Genomic DNA, 26,715 nt, shown 5'->3' on the forward strand with positions numbered 1-26,715 from the left:
AGAAATCGTTTCTAGAAATTCCACCTAGAAATGACTTAATTAGATTATTAACTAGTTTTTAAATATTTACTAAGTCTAAACTTAGGGAATATGGTTAATTAATCAGTATTAATTAAGTTAAGGCGAGAATCATCTACAAACTCAGATGGATCGATCCGGAGATGATCCTAGCCATTGATTAAGTTTCAATCTTGGTCGTTGGTGCTTCAACAGAGGATTATAAGAGGAGGTCGACGTAGTGATGGAGAGATACACTTGAGAGGTTCAATTTTATGAGCTTATCAATTTCCAAAGTAGCAACAATCAATTGCCGAAGAGAGAGCTAGAGATCGAAGCAATGAGAGGGGCAGAGATTCGGAGGAAGATTTCCAAATCTGGTTAGTGCATTTGCAGAGAGGCAGAAGAGCCACAAAGAGGGTGACGTTGGGGCAGTGCAGTATCCTATAGAGGTAGTTTCGTTTCTGTTGGGGAAAGCCAAGTTTTAGTGCTAGAATATGGACAGAGGTTTCGAGGGCCAGGAGAGACATTTTCCCAGACAATAGCATACTAGACGACTTGAGGAGAGGCTAATCAAGACTGAGCGCAGAAGGGACTATGCTAGAGTGACACAGAGCCAGCATAGAGGCAGTTTGGACGACTCACTTGGAATTGCAACCAGAGCTCGAATTTGCTTGTGGGGTGAGGAAAATTCCTCATTAGATTTTTGCTAGTATTTTTCTCTACAGGATTATCAATATTCCACATCCAGATTGTACTTAGAATATTTCACTGTTGCTTAATAATAAAACCTTCAACTGCTTCACTAGCTTTCCTAAGTTGGGTTTTTCCAGGGACTTTTGTCCAAAAATAACTGTGTTATTTTTATGTGTGTGCGCTAGCATTTCTTCTAGCATTTATCCTCCCGCAATTTTATTTGTGTAGATTGTAGTGTGATTTATTCAGTATTTTCCATAGCAAACAACAAAAAATGTTACGACTAAAATATATATAAATAATATAAATATAAGCAATGAGGATAATTGTAATAATGATTAGTTAATTAGTAATTAGGTTGAAGAGGCATGTTTAAATGGGACATGACTCTCTATGAAGAGGAACTTGCCTAATATATATGCAAGGCCCTTACTCTCATTGTAACATCATTCTTATTCATACATTCTAATATATATTATTGTATCCTTCAATGGAGATCTACATATTCCAAGTCTTCTAGAGTATCTAAACTAGAACGAACTTTGTTCGTTCCGTTTGGTATCAGAGCAGTTCGATCCTCTTGCCGCCCAACCGCTGCACAAAGCTCATTCTCTGATCCAGGGCCTTGGCCGTTGAAAGTCGTCAACCTTGTTGTTGTTTGAGCGTTTCGCTACAAGCTTTTGGAGAGTCTCCATTTTTGTTATCAGGCTTTTGGCCATTTAAAGAAAAAAATATAATATACTATTAGAAAAACGAAAAAAACTAAAAAAAAAGTTCTTTAAAAAAAAAAAATTAATATATAAAAAAAAAGAGAAAAAAGAAAAAGAGATTATATAACTGAAAAGAAAATCAAAATACAGGGAAAATAGTTTATATAATAGAAAAAATATATATATTAAAAAAGACAATATAAAAAAAAATTAAAAACGATTATAAGAAATATTTGGAAAACAAAAAAATAACAACAGTGTCCCTGTGGTCGAATTCCCGACTTACCACCGCCTTCTGAAACACAATAGCCGTCGGAGCCCAACTCATAACCACGGTCCCACAACCGCTGCAGCCACCATCTAGAGTTCTCGAGCCGCTCGATCCATAGTCGTTGTCCAGCACACAACCCAGGGTGCCAGATTGCCGCACATAGGCCACAGACGTCGGTGCTGAAAAAACTCTCTTGGTGACTGTTGTGACCTAAGCTCTGTAGCAGCCCGAACGCACAACACGTCATGTCTCGACCATTGCAAAGACCTGATTCTCCTATTTCTTTCGTACAACCACAACCACTATATATTTTTCATCCCATAGCTGTGATTACCGCTATCTACCTTCTGTCAGCCACAACTACTATTGCTAGCCATTCTACATATCAAGCTGCCCTGACATTCACTGCAGTGGCCTATCGCTCTCCACAGACAACCACTTCATTTTGCACAATTGCACCAAGATAATTCAATCTATTGTGTGTGGATATCTATTCAAAACATCGATCAATTGTACATAGCAAAACCATTGTCGCTAAAGGTGGAGTGTCGATTAAGTGAAAAATGTGACGGGGAGAAAAGGGCACGACAATTCATAGAAAGATACTAATTTATATGATTGGGTTGAAGTTATAAAATCAAAGTTATTTTAAAAGAGGTTGAAGAGGAAGAATTATAAACAAATAATTCAAAGAAGGATAAGATTTAGTAAAAAGTATTTGTTCCAATAAAAATTAGTAGTATTTAAATATTTGAGAGCAAAATGGAATCTATTGATGACAAAAAAACGCAAATGGACTCTAATTCAGAATTGATGAAAGGAAGATTTCCAAAAACTTCACATAATTATGCTTTAGTGCTATTTAGAATTAAAGGGCCCATTACAGGAAAAGATGTCACTATTGCTATCTCACCTGCCGAAGATAAAAATTATATAATGCCTAAAATCGCAAATCAATTAGTGATCCCAGAGTCAAATATAATCGAAAAATTACACTGTTTTGGCAACAAAAAATATGACCTAACCAATTTACAGTTAAACATTGAGGATTATACATTTATATCGCACTTCTTAGTTCAAACCCTATGGAGCGATCAAGGTGACATTATTTTGGGTTCACCCTGGATGGAAACCCTTGGTTCCTTCATCCTGAATACAAGAAAGAAGTTTTTAACATTTTCTTACAAAAAGAAAAAAATTACACTACAAGATGTCATCGTGATGCCAAATTCAATAACACTAGAAGACATCCAAGATATTTCAAAAGTAATTTTTCAATAGGGTAAAAAAGTACCACAAAATATGCAAAATAAAATTGACAAAATCACCGCAGATAGAGATGAAATAGTTTTGCGACTTAAGGATCATAGCGAAAAATTACCAATACAAATTAAAAAGCTTAAGAAGGACAAAAAGTCGTTAAAAGACAAGTTAGAACATTGTATTCCAAAGAAAGTATCAAAGTCGTCGGTCATAACATCCCCAGTTGAAGATAAAGAAACAAATACTAAACCAGTCAATAGCAGAACTCAAGAAGAGGATCAATCAGTTGAAGGAAAAACACTCACATGTTAGTAGTTACAATCCAGATGATGAAAATTCCAAACAAAGATTGTGTACCTAACTCAACAATCGTAGTACCAAAAGGAAATCAAAAAATTTCCACACACCTAACAAGGGAAAGTCAAACTAAAAAAGTTCCCTATCGACATCTGAATCATGAGAGTAGACAACTCAACCAAGTTACATATAAGGACCATTCAGAACAGAAACAATGAACTGATGTTCCAAAGAATATTGATGTAACCTCAATCTAGTCCTATGATGACAATTCGTTACGAAATTCCAGTGATCAGAATATTCCACATAAGATTAATCTAGGATGGTCTGATCCCTTCTCAGTGTGACAATTTTGTTTGTCACTTAGAAGATCATATCGAATTGTATCAACAAAGATGACAGTGCCGAGACGATAAGACATTCAAAACCAAAAAAAGAGATCAAGCCTTTTGCATCAACAACGTTTGAGGACAAAGCTTTTTTGAGGAGGAAGGCAACGTTACAAATAAAACATATATAAATAATATAAATATAAGTAATGAAGATAATTGTAATATGATTAGTTAATTAGTAATTAGGTTGAAGAGGCATGTCTAAATGGGACATGACTCTCTATGAAGAGGAACTTGCCTAATATATAAGCAAGCCCCTCCCTCTCATTGAAACATCATTCTTATTCATATATTCTAGTATATATTATTGTATCCTTCAATGGAGATCTACATATTCCAAGCCTTCTGGAGTATTTAAACTAGAACAAATTTTGTTCGTTCCAAATAAATTGTTAAATTAAATTAACAATTAGGAGAATAATTTACAATTGTTGCAATAGGATTCCAGTTCGGAATTTTCATAGAAACCAATAGGCTCAAGAGATACAACTAAATGTCCTAGCAACTTGAATTAGAATTATGTGACAAATAAGATTATTAAGGACAACCAAATTAGATTATTAAGATAAAAACGATAGACTAGTGCCTTGGAACTAGAAAGTACTTGCACAATAGAGATTGATATATCAAGTTATTAGATGAACAGTTTTTGCAAGATGCAAAGTCTATCCTAGATGAAGTGCAAGACCTAATCTAATGTGAGATGCAGATCTTGATTATTTTTAATTAAATGCTTAGTCTAGGTGAATCCCTCCTCTCAATTATTTTGAAGCTAGTCACAAATGCAAGTTGTAGAGAGAAATCCATAGGAAGGAGGTTAAGGCCACATTAACGATACCTCTCATGACGTTCTAAGTTCTAATGACCCAGATGCCTATGTTCCTAGAATGGATTGCCCACAAGAAAACTGCAAGATCAGCTATCTTAACTGCGAATGAGGGTCTAGACTTCTCAAATTGGGTGAAGAAGGTGGTCCTATCTCTCTTACAACCAAGCTTATGCTTGGAGGTAAATTCTTAATATGTACTTCTAACTTAGAATGAAGATGCAAATGATGTTAGATTGCTTCAATGAAATCATAAATATGCTCCAATACAATAATGTCAAACCACTTGAAATCAAGATGTCCACAATGTTACCTCTCAACACAAGATTGCAAGAAATGCCAATAGCAACTTATGAAGCACTTTTAGAGAAAACTTTGAGATTATCCCAATGAAACAAGATTAACAATGTTAATTACTCAATAATCCAAGGTGCTTATTAATGCTCGTTAATGCGTCAATAAGAGCTCTTATAATAGCTCTCAAGTACAATAGCAACAAGCACCAATAGAGAAATGAGATTGCTAATAGTGATAAGTAATGTAAGGGGATACTAACAAGTGCAACCAACTTTAAGATGTTATGCAAAGATGCAGGAATGCAAGGACACAAGAAGTTAGTATGCAAAGTGCTATCATATCCTCAACACCAAAGAGAGATTAATGCAATTGTTCGACCAATGCTTTTATTAGTCAATGACCATTAGGAAGATGCACCAGACCTCAATGAATACTCATGCCAATCAGATCAACCCACTCTCACTATGAAAACAGTCCCACAAAATCACTTGCAAATTAGCTATGACGATAATGATTAAGCCCTTAGTTAATGTGTAGTGTTCCTTTAGCATCTTAGGCTTATTAGGATTAGTTTTAGGGCTCCTTTAAGATGACTATGCCACTGTTCAGATCTGATTATTTATGACAATCAAAAAAGAGTGAGGGTAAAGGAAGAACAAACCCTTGAGGCCTTGTGGCTTAGTCTCAGTGTCAAGTGAGAATTTGAAGCACCAAAGAGAAATGGTTTGGCAATGTCCAGGCCTTCAAAGTTCAAACACCTGCAAACACAAAGTATTAGCCCAGAAAAAAAATAGATAATGAATCACTCTAAAAAATGCTTGTGGCTACGCCTAATAGGCCTCTTGAAGCTTGTGGCTAGATTAATTACTGGCCCTAGGCCTCACGACTAGGGCTAGAAAGGTTAAAATGATGGTATAATGGAAAATCAGCCTTAGAAACCCTCTTCCAAATGAATGTGAGCCCTGCAAGACAAGAGATTAGCAACAACAATACCAAATCTTCAAGACCTAATAGATCGCAAAAATTACAATGACAACCTAGCACTAAAATAACACTTGAAAACCCTTGCAAAATTTGATTTAAGGTATGCAAACAAGGTTAGATTCAAAAGCGATCAGATGCAACAAGTGAAAACCACCTCCAACCATTACGACTAGGCATAATGTGGCTACTTAGGGTTGCGACTAGGCTTTAAAGGCCTCCAAATCCTTGCAAATGCCCTTGATCAAGCAAATAACTGAGTTATGAGCCACAAAAATTGATTCTAGCCACCAAAGATCACCTGCCAAACCTTCAAATAAGAAACACTTGTAAAAACCCCAATTTATGCAGCAAATGAGCCCTCTAGGGCTAGTGGCTCCCACAAAACGGCAAGGCCTTGCAATTTTGAGATATGGGTTTGGTAGATCAGGGCTTCTAGAAGCTAGATTCACCTTTACAAGCTAAACACTCTCCTCCAAAAGGCTATAAGATTCCTCCTCAAGTGACTAAGTGCCCAAACACTAACCCTCTAGGCTAGGTGAGGGCTTAAACCCACAAGCTTAAATATATTTCTTGTGATCCTTGAGCCTTCATACTTGCAAGTTATATAAATAGAGCCATCCACAAGATCTAGAAGAAATATGAAAATAAACAAAAAACACAAAAAATTATTTACAAAAAATAAACAAAGGGTTTGTAGGAAATATTGACAAATTATTTACAATATCTACAATAAAATTCAAGCTCTAATTAGGAAATAAATATTTTACAGCCCAAGTAGAATTTTGGGAATGAGATAGATAAATAATTTTTTCATTTAATATACCGGCCAAAACCCTACACCATAAATCATTAGATAAGCCGAGAAGCCAAACAAGGAGTGGTCACCTCAAAGTCTATGTAATTGGGGTTTGCCCAAGGGTTGAATCACTTGAAGATCTCTACACACTTTAAAAGATAAATTACTAGTCTCAAAAGGGGTTTAGATGCACATTTAAAACCTTCAAGATCTAGAGATACCTGCTAGATTGAGTGAGCAGAAAATGTTTCTCTAGAAACCAACACCTAAATCAAGATACCTAAATAGATGATCCAACCACTGGCTATTGAAACAACAATATTCAATATTACACAATTAGAGCATTAAAAAATTCCAGTACATACCAAAAATCATTGGGAGAGAGACACCTTGAATAGAAACCCCAAAGACTTATGCTTTATTATTAAAAGAAATCCAACAGAGCTTAGCTCAATACATCATCAGTTGAAGTTATAATGAGGAGTTAGAAAGCTTCCTTTGATACAAAATGTGAGGGATAAACCCCTCCAAGTGGAAAATAATGACTAGTAGCTCGATCCATGGCTTGATTCTCGAAAAAAAATTTGAACCCTTAACTAGTTGGCACAAATCTCCAAAAGAATTCAATTTTCCTTGTTTACTGGGCTAGAGGGATCAAACTTTGTATTTTGGACCACTAGAGGATCTTCAAAAAATAGAATTATTGTTACTTGTGCAAAATAATTAATTGCTTGGTCCAAAAAATTTGATTTATTGGGAAAATAGTCTTCCTAGGTCCAACGAATTTCTAAATTGGGTCATCCTGCCTTGGAAATGAAGCTTTTTATTTTTTGACTTGAATTTTCCCTTTGAAAAATAGTCTCTAACTTTTTGATGATTTTTCCACTTGGAGAGTAATTAATTTTTTCCTCTCATTTTATTTTTTGACAATTTCTAGCCAATTTTATTTTCATTTTTGCAAGAAAATTAAATAATAGACTTAAGAGGGGATTACAAGTATTTTTCCACCCTCTAACTAGACTAAAAAATATTTTGGTAATAGTGTTCTAATTATGAGGAACCATTCGCCAAAAATATTCCTAGACACGCTTTTACATCAAGATATTACAATACTCAACCCTTAGAAGGAGAATTTTACACATAGACAACCCCTTTAGACACAACCAAATTCTTTGATACAAGACACATGATCTAGTATGATAAAAATATTGTAACAACCCATCCCGAATCACAAGTAGCATGGCAATATTAGCATGCATGTGAGGCATGCATATGATAGCTACATATGCATGCACCACATACATTGCACTAATATATGTGTTAATTACTCTTGAAGAATGTCTAAATATATAGCGAATAAATTAATTGTCAAAGGTGCTAATTAAACACCTAACCCTCGTAAATAGAATGATATATATATATATATATATATATATATATATATATATATATATATATATATATATAAAGAGATAATGAATATATTGAGTTCTCCATAAGTTTACCACCCCGAAAATATGACTATACCCCATCATGCAAATAAGCTTATAACCGCAGATATAATTTAAATAATTTCATAAGCTAAATCCAAACTTTATTGTTAAATCTTATACGTTATAAAATAAATATTAACCAATCATTATATATACTATTTTACTAAATCAAAAGTAAGGTGATGTCACTCCATGTAAGGTTTCATTTGATTCAATTTAATGCAAACCATGACGAGGCAACCACTGTTTAACAAAAGATATTATGCTCTCATAAGACAGTGGGTGAATGCGTATAAAGGAAGGAACCTTCGCTATTTAAGAAAGGGAAGGGGGTTATGTGAAGGGGGGAGAAATGGAAGGTTATCACTCTGGAGTTAGAGGAAAGAATTTCAAGGAGAGTTAATAATAGCATGACATTGAGCCTTGGTTGTTCTTGAAGTTTTTGGGCACGGGGGCCAGAGTACTGAATTCTCGAAGTATTTTGGAGTTGGATATCGAGGTCATGCCCAATTTGGAGGGAGGAATTGGTTATTTTGGTAATGGGAGCGAAGTTGGAGCTTCAAAAGCTGAGGATCGACTACAAAAACACGGAAATCAAGTATGTATGAGTGAATTATGTCGATAAATTCTTGTTTAAATTATAGTTGTTAAAACCTCGTTCGATTTAGGGAATTAATTTTGGAAAAGTCTTTACAAATACATTGACTCAATAACACTAGGTCTCACTTAAGACCTTATCAATGAGTTCAACCCTAGCTTTGGGGTATATTTGGGAGAAAAACTCTGCCAATTATTCATGTTCACTGTTTACAAACACAAATAATTTGGGGAGGTTAAAAAACTCCCTAGAGTGAAACCCTTTGTTAAGAATCATAGGCTTACCTAGGTGTTGTTACACAACTTAATACTCATACATGAATCATTTTACAATAAAAATAGCCAAATTTGGGATTACAATAACAAACTGGAAGCTTCATTGTGATAACGATTTTGAAAAAAATTATCCTTCTGACAGATACTCTCCTTTTTGGAACTGTTGACATGTACATGGTCAACAAGCACTTAAGCTTTATTAGGGTATTTTTGTTATATACTTGACTATGACACTCGATTTATTTTGAAAGAATTAGCCTCTCAGCGGGAGCTCTAGGTCACATCTACAAGAGAATTTTGTTGTAGAAAGGGTTTGAAGCATTGGATTGATTGACTGAAATTCTTAAGCTTTGAAGATTGTTAGGGTTTTGTTGAAACCCTAGCTAGGAGACTTAAATTTTCCATTGATATTTAGTTAAGCCCTAACTACATTATTTTGGTCTGTAATTTTCCTGGCTGATATAATCTTTGTGCATAAGCATTTGTTGATGTGTAGGTCACTGCCCTGAGAAGATGTGTTATGTTATAGTCCAAGGACCTTGATTCTATGGCAGCTAAAGAAGGCCTAGGTCCTGAAAGTTAAGGATATTGATTTGTTTGTTTCTTGAGTTAAGCAAGATGTTTTGTATTACTGTCATATAACCTTGGTGGGCTCTGGTGACTGAGTAAATATGTATGTACTCACCATAGTATGATGGATGACTGCTAGGAAATGTTGCCCTGTTTCTAAACTTTGTCATGGAATGTGTCATTTTATTGTTGCCGAAGTTATTGAATATGACAAAGAATTTAAAAGACTACAAGTCTTGGATTGTTTTGTACACCCTAGGTAAGGTTTGAAGAAGAAAGCCTAGGGCTTAGGGATCAAACCCTAGACCTAATTGCTTCCGCTTAAAAGAAGAAACCCTAGCTTCTAGAAGATATGAAATCTTAATGATGAGTATGATTTGTAGGTTGAATGTAAGGAGGCTAAATATTGAGAGGGCACTACCACGATACATATCTTGTATTTATTTTATTATCACTAATGTTGTGTAAGCTTTGATGATGATATGGACTTCTTTTTATGCCCTTAATAATGTGGACTCCTTGATGATAATGTAAACTCGTTGATGATGATAATTATTTAGACTTGTTGATGATGATCATGATGTGCACTTGTTGATGATGATGTGGACTCGTTGATGATCATAACGATGTTGACTCATTAATGGAGTGGACTTGTTAATGATGATAATTATGTGGACTCGTTGATGATGATAATAATTTTAACTCCTTAATGATGCGGACAAGGTTGATTAAATTTGAGAAGGCTAAGATCAAGAGGGAGCTGATAAACTCTCAAAAGATAAGTATTATCTTGATTGTTTCAATATGAGTCTCTTGGCTTGCTTGGTTGTTCTTGTTCTTCCACAACCTCCTAGTGAGGGTTGCAGGTACATAATGAAGACTGTTAGGGCTGTGGCAGTAGATGAAGAAGGATGGAAGACAAAGTAATAAGAAGACATGTGATTGGATGGACTTTGGACTCAGAGGGAGCGTTATGAATAAAACATTCATAAAAATAGTAATTAAATAAATAATAATAATAATAATAATAATAATGACTTTATTAATTATGAAGGGGCAAAGGTCAAACAATGTGACCATTCACTTTCATGGCCAGTCAATGCCTATATATGCACACCACCACGAAGGCTTGTAATCACCATTCAGTTTATTCAATACAATACAATTACTTATTTACTATTACACAAAGTACACAAAATTTGTTTCAACTGCATTTCAGCTTCTAACAGTGGTATAAGAGCACTTCCTGTGAAAATTCAAGAATCCCACCCTAATCTACTACTGCAGCAACTAATTAAACTTCTGCTATTTGTTAATTACTGAAACAAATTATTTACTGCTTTCTATAGTAAATATCGAAGCTAATACATTGCAGCCTACACCAATTAAAATATATGCCCAAAACAAGTACAGAACAATAAAGAAAGATACAACACAAGCGACAATTATTTTTGGACAAATGTCCCTGAAAAAACCCAATGCGAGAAAACCGGTGTAGCAGCTCTGACGATTTTTATTATTATGCAGTAATTTTCTGAATACAACTCTGGATGCCCTCCTGGAAATCCAGTTATAGAGAAATACAACTGGCAGAAGAAATTTGTGAGATTACCTCACTCTCCTCGGCAAGTCCCAGCTAATTCGGCCACTGAACCAACATGTCCCCGCATATTTCTGCGCTACCCCTGTGTGGGCCCTGCGTTAGCCTCTAAGGCTTTGCGTCAGCTCTGCACTGGATCGATTTTCTCTCCCGGAGTTCTGACGTTAATCCTCCCGGCTCAGATGTCAAACCCCAACAAATTTTTGGACTTCTGTTGCGAGGACTGTGCTGCCTTTGCATGAACCCTTCTGGCTTAGCGTCAACCCTCCTGGGTACTGTGTTGCCTCCTTCTCGTGTCTCTCTGTCTCTCTGCTACGTATTCTGGCTTAGGAGAAGACAACCAAATTATCCCTGCCCCTCATTGCAAAAGCTCACTATCGATATTCTCTCGGCAGTTGCTCTGCTTCAGAAAATCGAACTTTTGAACTCACTTTGTGTGTTTTCCAAATGACCCTCAAGCTTCCTTAAATAATCTCCTTGTTGACATTCAACGACCCATTTTAGAAGCTAATCAATGGGTAAGATCATTTCTGCTTGATCCTCGTCTTCTTCTAGAAATTACACCCACAGTTAGATTAATATCCATTAATTATTTTATTTTCCTAAGTTTTGACTTAGGGTCCCATTAAAAATAATTAATTATTTTAATAAAACTGTTTCTGAGTGGACTTTCCCAAAACGCTTTCTGGGTTCTTTGGAATACATGTGCCCAAGCCTCCCTGCAAAATTTGAGACTTAGAACACATTCAATGCTACCAGAAATCAACACTCCCTCTTAGCGAGGAATGTGCTCTAGCAATGCAATCTGCTGAAGCATCACTCTATTTTGTAACATCTCCCTTTGTGTTGCTGATGTCTGACATGCTGTCCACCAACCACTGCACAAATGTTGCATCTATACTGCTGCTGACCCTGCCACTGCCAACACTGCATCCGTATTGCAACTCCCTCTGAAATTCTGCATTCGTACTGCTGTTGGCTTTGCCACTGCCAACTACCTCTACACTGCAAACTGTTGTTGCTACTGCATCAACAACAAAAAAGCATCCCAAATTACTGAACTAACTGTGTTCAGTATGATACCATGTGAATGTTGGAGCCTGATTGTTGCTAGTCTCTGCACTGACCCTTTGAATCTTCTCCGCTGCTTCTGACCTCTACTCTGTGCCATCTGCACTGCTGCCAAATCTACGTTGTTTAGTCTCTGGCACTCCTAGCCACTGCAACTGTCTCTCCAACACTCCTCAGCACCATCAGGCACTAGTCCATCCGGCTACTTCTGATCTATACTCCTGTAGCAAGGAATTGATCCATGAGGCAGGCTCCTCAAGGATCCTGCCCATCTGTAGCTCCTTCGAATTACAACTCCAAATCAACCCACCTCCCTCCTGGAGATGTCACTGCCATCTCTGCCATGAAAATGTCGAATTTCTCCTGTTTGCTTCTAACTGCTATTGCTCAGCCAATAAGAAAACAAACTTCTTGGCGGTAAGTCTACTGAGGAAAAAATTTCCTCACTGTGCTTCTCCTCTCTTTTGATGATTTTTTGCCCAGCAAACTGCCTGCAGAAAACTATGTCCCACCAGCTCTTCCTCACAGTAAGACTATGCGCTTGTGGTGAAGTAAAATTATAAGTACGAACATGAACGAATTCCTCTAGCCCGATAATGGGTCTAGCCACAACAAATACATTCTATGGAAGATTTCCTTAGATTAGAATCAATCAAGAGGGCCTACACCTTGGTCGCTTATCCTGCTTGATGATGTCCTCGCTTGCTTGCTCTAGCAATCTCTCGCTTCTTTCTTCAAGCTCCTGAAACAAGTAAACAATAACAACACACAAACATAATAATAAACAAATTGCAATTCAACCTACTTAATGAGTCAAGAAGCATCAAGACACGAATATCTAATATTACAAAACATGTAGGAAATCAATCGATAGTTGCATATATTAATATCAAAAAGAGATTACAACCATTCTTCTTGACATTGCAATCTTCCTCTGACAAGACCAAGTTCCCACAGACCTCTGCTAGCATTCCATGATAGCTTCAAACAACAATAGTTTAAAGGCTCTTCCCTTTAGACTTCACTCCAAACCAAACACACTTCTCCCTCACACAACTAGATGGTTACAACTAGTAATAGCTTGCCTGTCTAATCAAAATAGTATACTTAGACTCAGCCAACACTCTAACTATAACTAGTTTGTGCTTGGGAAGAAGGGAGGTTTATATAGGAAATATGGATGGGAGATGGATCCTCTTCTCATGGGGAGGACTTATCCCTTCAGCTAGTTCTATCATTATAGGGGAAAGGAGCCCAAACTGTCATCTCGAACCCATCCAGCGAAACCATTTACCAGGCTTCCGTTTCAGAGCTTCTAGAATTGGAAGCTTGGGCTCTAATTTAAAAAACATTTCATAACAGGACCGACGTGATTGGAACACAGCTCAGTCATAGTGCTAATCTCTGCACATCAGCGCGGGGGAGACAAAGGTCATTAGCGTCGACCTTGTAAATTGGGCAAAACAAAAGTTTCAGGGGAAATGGTGCAAATGGGAAATGATCTACTCATGAAGAGGGACATAATGGGAGTTTCTTCATGAAGGCAAAGCATGCGGGGTTCATTGTAGAGGTCCTCCAGGATCAAAGAACGGGGAGTACAAGAACAGTGACAAAATGTTGTGTAACAGATAACCCCTAAAGCGTGAAGGCCGAGCTGGAGTGAGTGATGAAATGCTTTATAAACCAGTGCGGGGAACCAGTTTGTCGTCGAAAAACCTGCAAGCAAGTACACATACATAAACTGAGATCTCTGTTAAATGATACATGAATCATGGCATGGGTGCAGCCATCCAGAGAATGATCATGTAAATAGATCTAGGTATGGGCGTAGCCATCCGTCAAAGAGGATCATAATGAAACCAAGGTATGGTCGCAACTATCCAATAATAAGAAGGATCACATATGATAACTCATGGTCTAGTCGCAGCCAGCCATCTGAAACAGACATGCATATCATCACAATCATATCACACAACTTCGCAACCTAGACTTGTGTAATCTGAGTCCAGCGTCTTGCGCTCCAACATGACTTGATCAAAGTACAGATCCTAGCATGCGAATAGATGTGTTGATGTCGAACATGCTAGAAAGTCGCTTGATTACCAGTCAATGATGTAAACTGTTAACAAGCACGAGAGAAACCACCAATAATGACGATGGCCCTCAAGGTACTATCAGCCAATGTTTTACAACTCGGACTCGGACTCGGACTCGGCCGAGGATCGACTCCGACTCGGACTCCGACTCGGTAATGACTCGGCCGGCTCGATTTCAATGACTCGGTCGTTGTAAAAAATACATTAAATATTTATTTTTTTTATAAAAAAACATAATTTTAAATATTTTAAACATAATTTTAAAGATTTTCATTCATGTTTCCAAACACACAGCATTATAATATAGATGGAAGACAACATATGTATTATGATCAAAGTAGGCTCATGAACTAGGAGACTTGTTGGGGACCAACAAGTTCTAGGAGATACACTTAGCTATCTTATGAACTTGATTATAATTAGTTCGCAAGTGTGATTAATGAGCAATGTATTAGAGATCTTGATTAGATTAGACACTTCAAGATTTTCATTTAACAGTTAAGATACCAGTGCCTTCAATAACAATGCCCAAGTTATAAATTAGAAACACTTGTAAGTAAAATGCCAAGTCATAAGATGGGTAACTGCTGTAAGGAAAATGTTAGTACAATGAGATGACACAATAGATTGAACCTTTATTATGCAAACTGCCAAGGTACTTCAGTGTGGGAAATGCCCAACCAATCAATATTAACCAATGAAGCACTTCAGAACTGTTTAATGAAATAATGACAGTTGAGACAAAGAGAGCAAATGCTTTAGTTATGCACTTATTTGGGAAGCTTTCCACTTATGATTTAACAGTTAGAAACAAGTGACCAATGAGATGCAACTAAAACAAAGCTATCCAGGCCAGAGAGAACTTATGCAATATTCAAAGGTTCTCCAAATGCCTCAAACAACTCACTGTCACCAAGTATTAGACTACTGTAGCTTAATCGGTGACAAGAATGATGAGAAAAGAGCAAACTATCATAAGATCCACTCTCTGCACTGCTCCTAGGGCTCAATTTTATTGATATTCAGATCTGATATGTGTTGAAAATTCTGCAACGAGGGACTGTGTATTAGATTGCTGTCAAAGAAAATTTGTCTACCCTTATGCAAGATAGTTACCAATATGCAGGGAACAAATGTACAAGACCAATCTTAAAGCCAAGGGCACTGTCTTATACTTCAAAGATACCTCAAATCAAACCACTTCAAACTGCATTACCCTTTAGAATCCATTAACTGCATTTAACTTTTTCAAAAATCACATAAAAAGTGAATTTTTTTCATCTTTTACGCTGCCCAGCCGTAGGTTCATTGACTCGGCCGAGTCATAACGGACCCGGCCGGGTTGACCGAGTTACATATGACTCGGTCAACCGAGCCGGGTTGCTGGCCGGGTCAAAGATTTTGGTGCTGGCTCGGTTCGAAACGGCCGATTCGGATTCGAAACGGGCGGGTTGTAAAACACTGCTATCAGCACAATTCACAGAATGTGAATACAGGAACTGGAGTCGAACACCCGTAAAATCACTCGATCAAAAGCCAATGATGTGAACTTGTCGTCGAGTGCAAAGAAATTGCCATTGAGGCATGCAAGCTCTAAGTTACTGGAAGGGAATCTCTCGATCAACTTCCTAGATAATGAGTTCATGTCGACGAAAAGTGACCGTGTCGAAGGAGGGCCATAATGAATCCCATATCATCGATGTGAGATGAGAGGATGCAAAATGATTTTGGATGATACAAAGAATCAGAGGTACATGTAACTGCAGAAGGAAAACTCTTGAACATATCAACGTCACAACTGGAAGTTTGGCATCTTTTGGATCCATGGGATCGGTGGTCATAATGACGTGGCAGAGATCAAATGGAACGCAAAAATGAACATCCCAAACTCGGGAAGGTCAACGATACAAAGGAGGATGTCCCAACCCGACACGAAGCAAAGAGTGTCATGTTCAAGAGTACGCTGCCGACACGACTCGATAGATTTCCAAATTTTTCCCACCATTTTTGGCAAGTACCCCAATTATATTTTTAATCTCAAGCTTGAAGGGGATAGCATATGCTTGCACTGAAATTTCATCCTTCGGACGAATCCGACCTAGTAAGTTTAATGAGCCCTAGGAAGGAGAAGCTCGTGTTTGTCATGATGACGAATCCGATGTCGTTTAATAGTTTAAAGAGTTCGACAAAGGTGTAACTCGGTATCTTTTTCATGTTTAGAGAGTTTGTAAAAGAAAACTCCACATGGTCCCTTTTCTTACGTTTGGGTCTCTCAAGCCTGAAAAGGTAGAAAACAATACTTGAGAGAACCGCTTGACCATTTCAGTCAAGGAGTACCTTTTTCGTAAACAGTGCCTCCCAGCCCGAAAAAGGGGTAAACTTATACCGGGCACACGACGTTTCACATCCGTTAACAAGTTCGAAACAACAAGGGCTTGGCCATCTTTTCGCTTTTAGAGGGTCAGAAAAGAGATAAAAGCAGACCCCCCGTTTTTATTCTCTTTAATGAGTCAAAAAGGGAAAAAATACTCAACAATATTTTCATGTTTTACGAGTCAGAAAAGAGCTTTAAAAGTGACTCGTCCTAGAGGAACGAGTGGTATAAAGGGTAGCAACGGTTCCGGCAATGGAGGAACTGCTCAAAACATGTAATGGTCAAGAGGTTGGCTAACAAAACCACTCATCGTTGCAGTCCCTCAGGAAAGGAAAAACAAGGAAGTGAAAGCATATGATCGGCCAAAGAGATGGTGGCAATGGAATTAAACAACCAAGGCTCATCTAGCAGAAATCAGCTAATTAAAGCAGGAATCACAAGATGTAAATTGGGCATGGGTTTAATTTTACACAAGCTTGAACCATGGAGAACTCTATTTGGATTCGGTTTCATGTTTACACAAGCTTGAAACGAAAAAATATGCTTGCTATAAGTTTGCATGCCCCCAGCATAATGACTCAATTGAGGTACATGCCCCCCAAGCTTCATTTCAGTCCACTAGGTGGATGGGATGAAGGTTTCACTTTCGAGATCTTGGAAAGACTCGACTGGGATTTTTTGAGATCTTAATCAAAGACTTGATTTGGAAAAGGGAGTTGTTTCATTTTTTAATGAGGTTGACACAGTAAAAGGACTATCCTCGGACCCTTGTTTCATTTTTTAACGAGCTTGACACAAGACAAAGAACTATGCTCATGACCCTTGTTTCATTTTTTAACAAGCTTGACACAAGACAAAGAACTATGCTCACACACTTTGTTTCATTTTCTAACGAGGTTGACACAAAACCGGAACTATCCTCATCACATCTGTTCATGAACCATGTGACAACATGGCTCCCAAGAGGTCTTCACTAGACGAAAGAACCATGCTCTGAGAGGAATACATGTCATTTGGTACCAAAGACAGATTGGGTTCCAATGCCCCCAGTACATAATGTACTATACCATCTGTGTGATCATCTGTAGATGCGGAGATGGAACGGGTAGCCACATAATTGACCTGTGGCGTGGAAGGTACTGTTTGCAAACAAGAGCCGATAGGGGATGATGGTTGCAAAGTAGGCGCTTGGTGACTAATGAACGAAAATTGATCAATAGTCACAATTCTCCCTTGCTGCGAAAAACAAACCATACAGAAAAGCGAAGAAACAAGAGCTCCCATGATAGTTGCACCGGTTTTCCCACATTGGGTTTTTCCGGGGACATTATTCTAAAAACAATGGTGTCACTTGTGTGCTTGTTTCTATTTCCTTTAGTTGACGATCTGTAATGTGTTGAGCATGTACTTGTATTTATTTCCAGTATTTACATGGTAAATAACTTGTTAATTAACCGAACAAGTAGGTAGGAATAAATCAGTAAAGTGCATGAAGGGTTTCTAATGTGTTAGACTTTGAAATTCCAACACAAATGGAAATAAATATATGATGGCATTTATTGATGACTACACCAGAATGTGTTGGGTTTATTTATTGAAAAACAAATCTGATGCTTTTCAAACATTCAAGAACTTCCATACATGGATTGAAAATGATGCACAATCTCATATTGGCTCTATTCACACTGATAATGGAAAAGAATACACTTCAAATGAATTTGAAAACTATCTTCGCCAACATGGGATCAAACATCAAACAACTGTGCCTTATAATCCCCAACAGAATGGAGTAGTTGAAAGAATGAATACGACAATCTTAAATATGGTGCGCTCCATGATGTTTTTCAAGAATGTAAAATTGATGTTTTGAGATGATGCAGTTCTATGTGTTGTATATGTAAAGAATAGATGTCTATCTAATGCTATTAGAAACAAGACTCTTTATGAAATGTGGTATGAGCACATTCCTTTGGTAAAGCATCTCAGGGTCTTTGGTTCCACCTAGTATGCCTTGATACCAAAGTTACATGAAAACAAACTTGGTGCAAGGAGTCATAAGTGTATCTTCTTGGGGTATTCAAACACCTCCAAAGCATACCGCCTCTATGATAAAGTTAATAAAAAGTTTGTTCTATCTAGAGATGTAATCTTTCTTGAATCTTCCAAAGCTGACAATGTTGTTGAGCGACAACTTGATCGCTTGGATAGATTCACAAATGCAAAATCATTTCAAGAATTTGATAATTAGATTCCACATCTTGAAAGGGGGGTTGCTATACTGGATCAATCTGTGAAATCTTCTTCTGAAGCACTCTCTCCCCCACAAGAAATTCCAACCACTAATGATACCTTGAGTGATATGATTGACAAAATTGGGAAACTCAATCTTGATTCAGTCCCAACTCAATCAACTAAGCAGCCTGGACCATCTCAGAAAGGTCCCCCAAAGTGGCTGACAAAGACACTTGAAAGTGTTCATCCTAATGAGGTTGGAAAGACAAGAACAAGAAATTCAATCAGGCAAAATGGAGGTGATGTAGATGACTCTGATTCACCTATTGATATGGATGTTTCTTATGATTGTGAATTGAATTTGTCTACAGATTTTGAACAACTTCCTTTAGAGAAGCCGCTTCTCATGATGAATGGAAAGAAGTGATGCGAAAGGTGTATGATGCCTTGATAAAGAATGGCACTTGGAAGCTGGTTGATCCTCCATTAGGAACCAAACCGATTAGCTGCAAGTGGGTCTACAAGAACAAGTATAAAGCAGATGACTCACTTGACAAGCACAAAGCTAGGCTTGTGGCAAAAGGTTTTGCACAGAAGGAAAGGATCGATTATGAGGAGATTTTTGCCCCCACAACAAAGTGGGCTACCATCCAGATACTCTTTGCCCTAGTAGTTTAGAATGGTTGGAAAGTCCATCAAAAGGATGTAAAAACTGCTTTCTTGAATGGAAATCTAAAAGAAAATGTTTTTTATGTCCCAGCCTTATGAAATCCTTGTATGGCCTCAAACAAGCACCGTGAGCCTAGTATGAAAAATTAACTAAGCATCTTCTGAAACTCAATTTCAAACATTATGACCTTGATCATGCAACTTTGTTTGTCAAGAAAGTTGGCAAAAAAATTGTATATCTTGTGGTATATCTAGATGATCTTTTGATGACAAGGAACAATGAGAGCTACATTGCATCCATGATTCCATAAAGAAGGAATTGAGGAAAAGTTTTGAAATGACTGATTTGGGCTATTTTCATTAATATCTTGGTATTGAAATAACTCAACATCCGAAGTCTATATTCCTTTCTCAAAAGAAGTACATTGGGGATCTATTGAACAAGTTTGGCATGGTTGAATGCAATCCTCTAACTACTCCAATGGAACAAAACTTAAAGCTCACATCCATTGAAGGAAAAGAATTTGAGGATGCAACAAAGTATAGACAGCTTGTAGGAAGTCTCAACTACCTGACTATTACCAGACCAGAAATTTCGTTTGTTGTTGGAATCCTCTCCAGGTTTATGCAAAAGCCTTGTGAGGGATATTGGTCTGTTGCAAAAAGAGTTCCGAAGTACTTGAAGGGAACTCAAGACTTTGGACTCAAGTATACATAGGTGGGTAACTTCAGCTTGATTGGATACTCTGATTCAGACTTCGATGGAGACAAAGAAAATGGGGTATCTACTTCTAGTTATGCTATGAGTCTTGGATCAGGAGTTGTCTCCTGGAGATCACGCAAACAATCAGTTCCAGCAGATTCTACAATAGAGGCAAAATATGTGAAAGCAGCTGAGGCAAAAAAAGAAATTGTGTGGCTCAGGAAAATCTTGGAAGATTTGTAGGTAACACAAGTACATTCGACTCCACTCATGATTGACAACACCTCTGCAATAAAGTTGTCCAAGAACCCAAAGTTCCATGATCGAACGAAGCACATCAATACAAAATACCATATGATTCGACATCATGTTGAGGCCAAGACAATCTATCTATGCCATTGTTCCACTAATGAGCAGATTGCAAACATCTTCACCAAAGCACTTGGAAGAGAAAAGCTGAAAGATTCAAAACGATGCTTGACCTCACCAACATCCCTTCAGATTAAGGGGGGGAATGTTGACACCTAATCATGGGGATTGGCTGAACAGTGGTAAATAATGTAAATAATAAATAATAGAAAAGGAAAAGTCATTGGAAGATGAAACCCAATAGTCACTCCCTCATGTATATAACTATGAGCAATCTAAATGAATACACAGATTTTGTTTTGAGGAGTTACCACTTGGCCTGAGAGATGGGATGCAGTTGGTTATCGAAACATACAAATTGAAACCTTTGTCAATACAGCAACAAAATGTTTTCAGGCAAAGAAGAGAGAGAATATAAACACGATGCATTTGAGTCAGCAATGAACTTCAGGCTCAACAATATAAATTGAAATCTCTAACTAAGATTTTTGAAACAGACACATGCAGTGCTGTGCTGATCGACTAAAAGAAAGCAGAGGTCACGACTCACAGGTTAACAAAACAATATTGAATTTCCAGCTTATTTTCTTTGGATAATGTCAACCTTTGACCAAATAACTTCATATGCATGGACTTGGACCTACAATATTCATTATCAGCCATTTCTGGAAATTGTCATTGAAAATCTGCACTTCTTACCTGTTGATGGTGGAGACGATTCTCACGCTCAAGCTCTGCAATCTCTTCCTGTCCAAAACCAACCAAACTTTTTATAAAAAGAGACACACATGCCACACATTTACAAACACTGTTCAACCTTAAGAAACAATGGAGCATAATAAATTTACTTGAAGGGCTTCAATATGTCGCTGACGCTGCGCAAGCTCTTCCTCCCTTTGAGCTTGTTGCCTAGCCAGGACCTGCAGGTGTTGAAAGGAAATAAATATTATTTTATAATATTTTCTCAAGGCAGTGTATTTATAGTAAACTCCTTACAACTCATAGTGATAAACTGATAATAATTTTTTTGGACACCATATCACCATAATAAGAATAAGAACTTTCACCCCAAGCTTTCTGAGTACAGTGAAGAAAGTATTAGCAAGACACAGTTTTAGAGTACAAATACAGACACAATATACATCCTTGCATGGTACCATTATCTTTTCCAAAGATTGAAAACATGCATATACTGTAATAACAGTAATTAAGCAAAGCAATATGAGATAACTAAATTAATGTGATCCATTACAACAAAATCTAGCACCTCCCTGTGACATAGGTCCCAAGCATCAACGGGTTAGTTTTGTGCAGTCAGGAAGGCTACCTATTGTCACCACAGTGACTCATCCACACACTTTTAGTCAGTTCTTCTCCAACTAAAGGGAGTCTTCCCTAGAGATAGCATTGCTAAGGCTATGGAGTGGAGGCATAAGGTGATACCTTTTTTGGGGAGTAAGCCTTAACAAAATGCATGGATTAATGAATTGTGTGGTAAAGGAAGTAGAAAGCCCAAGACTAAGTGCCTAATCACACCTTGGACAAACGGAATCATGGGATTACAGATCAAAGAGCGCAAGTGCATGGGAATGTAAGGCAATAGGGGCTGCTATGCATGCCACAAATCAGCTTTAGCTTGCTGATTATATAGCAGAAAATTACCTTGGAAGGCTATACGTGCTATATTTAAGTTTTTGTCATTAATGTGAGGTTATGCTAATCTAGCAAAAATTTGGTTTATTATAATAAAGTTTAACATAATAACAATAGAAATAAGAGGGATAAATCCTCACATTGTTCTATCCAATGACACATGGTTCATTGCAAGGCATTCATAACCTGCAACAATGATTTCCAAATACAAAAATAAGCATGTGGAAAAATACACAAGGAAAACCTTGTTCCCGCTTAAACTGCAGGGGTCCTAGGAGGGGATCCTATAGAGCAACTACTAGATCAAGGGCAACAATGGAGCAATAGCCATTGTCACCTCAGCTAAAGCTCCTTGCTCTTTACGAACTTTCACCGATGGGAGGAAACCTAGTATAAAGGGGAATCATTGGATGGATGGAACAATGAGAGGGAAAGGAGTGATTCGTAAGGCTTATTCAAAAGAAAGACTCAATTATATGGATTTCTTGCTCAGGAAGTGTTACCGCTCAAACTAGCAGGGGTCCTAAAAGGCATTTCTAAAGGGCAACTGCTAGATCCAAGGGTAACGAAAGAGGCTTAGCCCACTGTCACCTCAGCTAAGACTCCCTACTCTTTACGGACTTTCACTGATGGGAGGAGACTTGATATATATAGGAGGTCACTTGAAAGGATAAAACGACCAATGGATATGAGGTGACCCTTATAATCCTTTTCTTGGAAGGGTTTTCAAGGATAGAATTTTCTTGCTTGTCAAGCAAGGTACAAATATTTCTAGGAGAAGGAGATGAGGACTTGAGGGTTAGGTTTAGAGGATTATGCCTTATGAAACTGTTTCCAAATCCTAAAATCCTTATTGAACTTGACTTCCTGAATGGTTCTTGAAAATTTGACTTTTCAAAGGTGCGGGACTATACGAGACCAAGTGGACACAACCTAGATTAAAGGGGAAGAACTTAGTAACCAATGATGTTCTTAACCCAAACAAGGAGGGGGAAAGGATCAAAGCAAGAATTTTCACTTAAAGGTGTCAAATTGATCCTATGAGGCACTAGCCTTGGGGATGTCAAGGAAAAGTTTGATCTTGGAGCTAGGGCTTGGGTTATCTCACCACTCCACTGTCAAAATGGCTTCAAAATTCGAGGAGGCCTTGAGGACACACTAGTGCAAGAGAGGATAGGAGATCGAATTTTTCGGAGGGCTACTTTGTCGGGAAAGTGATGCCCTAGGTGACCCAACTTGGCTAGACCTAGAAGAAGGTGAAAAAGAGTTGATTTTTGAGTGATCACCTCAGTGTTGCACGAAGCGCCCCCCCCCCCCACGGTTCCAAGCCCCGAAGCGCGTCCCGTACAGAAGCGCCTAGGAAGCTTGGTCGGAAGCGGCGCTTCCGAATTCGGAAGCACCGCTTCGGCATTTTTTGCCGCTTCCTGGACTTTTCGGAAGCGTGGCGCTTCCGAAGCGCCGAAGCGCGCTTCGTACGGCGCTTCGGGCGTCGGAAGCGTGGCGCTTCGGAGGGGGAAGCGTACGCTTCCGTACGCTTTCCGTACGCTTCTGGAAAAGCTTCCGGAAAAGCGTTTAGAAAATCGTTTTTTTTTTCAATTTTTATTTTTATTTTTGGTGAGTTTGCTTGTTGGGGGTGGGTCCACCTTGGGTTAGGGTGACGAATGAAGGCAAAAAAAAAATATAAATATAGCAGATGCTCCCTCATGGTAATGTTAAATTCTTAAAGTAAAAGTGACATTCTCCTTTATTTTTCATTTTCATCCTTTTACTTAAATTTTTAACATTACCATGAAATGACTCAGGATGTTTGAGAGTGGTTCCAGCCTCATTGGACTTCATATGGAGAAAATAGAATTTCATATCCTATTCAAAATTCAGCAGACTTAATAGTTTTCAGGAATTCAGGATCAATGGGATTGTGGCATTTCATTAGATTATATCAAGTATGAAGGTATGCGATTAGCATTTAATCAAGAGCACCAAGCCCTATATGTACCTAGTGTTGGTGGTGTTAATTGTTGAACTCCTTTGTTTGTGGCACGCCCTTAGCAAAAAATTACCTTTCAATCAAGTCAAAATCATCGATCAAGCATCTTAAGCTTTTTCTACCATATTTTAAGTCTTGAGTTAGGTAGTTTGATCAAAATTGGGCAATGTTGACTAATATCCCTAGACAATCGAGGTAGAGGCAAAGGCTAGACAAGAGGAGAAGAATCTAGATTCTAAATGGTTGATGCTCGAATAATTAATCATTAATGTACAATGGATGCCATATCTATCTTGATTTATGCAAAAATATGCATGTTTTCATGTCTTCTACAATTAATTTGCTATTTGGGATGTTTGTTTTGAGTATAAATGCAAAAAAAAAAAAAATATATATATATATATAGCAGACGCTTCCGCGGACGCTTCGCTTCCTAGATTTTTGGAAAATGACGCTTCCGCGCTTCCGCTTCGCTCCCGCTTCGTGCAACATTGGATCACCTCTTGGTAGATTAGTGCCTTAGTCTTGGGAGAATGGAATCTTGGATAAAAGTGAATGAGGACCTTATTTCTTGATCAAGGAGGCCTTAAGACTACTTCACTTGCCTTGTAGGGCAAAGGGAGGGAACCTTACAGCTTTATACTTCGACTTGCAAAGAGGGATGGCTTATCAAGATGAATTCATTGATAGAATTATCCCTAGGAAATTTCATTCAAAATTACATGGCCCATACATTAAGAGATGTTATATAGAGACAATATTACACAATTTAAGCAGTAAATGCATGCAACAATTAGCCCTAAAAGTAGTGAAATTCCCAATCCAGTGTATATGACAAAGTAAAATAAGAAAAGCATTAAAAGCATGTACTTACATGTAATAGAACATATCTAACCATCAACAATCTGACAATAGAGAAGCTCCAAGATAAGATAAACCAAATCCAAACATCAAAATTCATCCATAAAGCTCCAATTCATCATCCAAGAAAAGGTGTGAAATTCACAAGAGAAAAGAGAGATCCAATCGAAATTGATGATGAACAAATGAACTCATCTCACTTGTATTTATACACTAATGAGGAGTCTGAATTAGTCTCCTATGCCTACATAAGCCCCAAAAATAAAATAATATGCTAATCTAAGTTGCAGGAAACGTTAGAGAAGGGTCCGTTTCTGGCCGGAAACCAAACGAAAATGAGGAAACTCGTACCGTATTGCCTGGAAACGCGTTTCCGGCCATACTGACCCGTTTCTCGAGGAGAAAACGAGGCCAGTATGGCCGGAAACGCGTTTCCACGCCGTATGATGGAGTTTCCTCTTCTAGCTTGACTTTTTCTTGTATTTTTTTTATGTTTTCGCTTCTAATTTTTTATTGGGCGACTAAAATATCTTCTGGATGCCTCTCAAGTTATAAAAAAGAGGATTTTCTGAGTGGGGCAATCTAATGTTCAAGCTTATGGCCCTAGTGTTGATATGCAGTTCATGGTAATGTTACATTCTCCTTTATTTTTCATTTTCATCCTTTTACTTAAATTTTTAACATTACCATGAAATGACTCAGGATGTTTGAGAGTAGTTTCGACCTCATTGGATTTCATATGGAGAAAGTAGAGTTTTAGATCTCACTCAAAATCCAGCAAACTTTTGTTTTCCAGGATTTCAAGATTGGGGGGATTACAATGTTTCCATTGGATTTTGTCATGTAATAGGGTATAGAACTTGTATTTAATCAAGAGAACCAAGCCCTCTATGCAGGGGAGACTCCCAATAATCAAGAGCACGTAGGGTACTAGGGTATGGAACTTGTACTTAATCAAGAGCACTAAGGTCGTTCGACTATGTAGGAGAAGACTCCCAATCAAGCACGAGACAAGAAATTAGAAATTTCTCGTGGCTGATTTTTGATATTTCTATTTTCATTATGTGATCATTCATGAGTAAATGTGATGTAAATTTAGAGACTTATAGTTTATGCAATGACAACTGACAATTTAACCATAATGCAATGAATTAGAATGTATCATATATGCTTTATGATTGCACATATTTCTTAAATGTCCTAATATGTATATATATATATATATATATATATATATATATATTGCATTTCCCCGTTTCCAAAATTTGGGGAGGTCACGTTTCGTACCCATGCCCATTTCAAAAACTCGTACCCGTTTCCCCGTTTCATGCAACTTAGGTGCTAATAACCTAACTTTTGGTAAGCCCACCAAACTAGCTCACAAAAAAAATAATTAGCCTCCTAGGACGTCAAATGATAAATAATACATGTCGCAAGGCCCTCCAAGAGGTCTGATGAGGTCCACAGGTGCCTCAATGAAAAATATGACCCTCAAAATTGATGGACAAGGGGGTGGCCCCTTGTTCTCCAAACAATAAACCTGCAGTGCTCCCAGTGGGTGTGGGGGCATAATAATAACCTCATGAGTCTCCAAATGAGTCGAAGATGCCTGTAGATCATTTGTAAGGGCTCTGA

At 37.8% G+C, this 26,715-nt stretch overlaps 1 protein-coding gene across 1 annotated transcript in view; it reads right to left on the bottom strand.

The window, feature by feature from the left end:
* The window catches only part of ATGRIP (Golgi-localized GRIP domain-containing protein), a 456,132-nt gene that overhangs the window by 13,334 nt on the left and 416,083 nt on the right, over window positions 1-26,715 (bottom strand). Inside the window, exons 23-24 of the mRNA XM_089402096.1 lie at window positions 21,428-21,499; window positions 21,279-21,326 (exon numbers count right to left, since the gene is read on the bottom strand). Of these exons, the coding sequence (XP_089258222.1) occupies window positions 21,279-21,326; window positions 21,428-21,499 (120 nt within the window). The remainder of the gene's footprint in view (window positions 1-21,278; window positions 21,327-21,427; window positions 21,500-26,715) is intronic.

The sequence above is a fragment of the Pinus tabuliformis genome, chromosome 2_1 (assembly GCF_031772625.1).
Source record: "Pinus tabuliformis cultivar Carrire ecotype Pingquan chromosome 2_1, CPIR1, whole genome shotgun sequence".
NCBI classification, from domain to species: Eukaryota; Viridiplantae; Streptophyta; class Pinopsida; order Pinales; family Pinaceae; genus Pinus; species Pinus tabuliformis.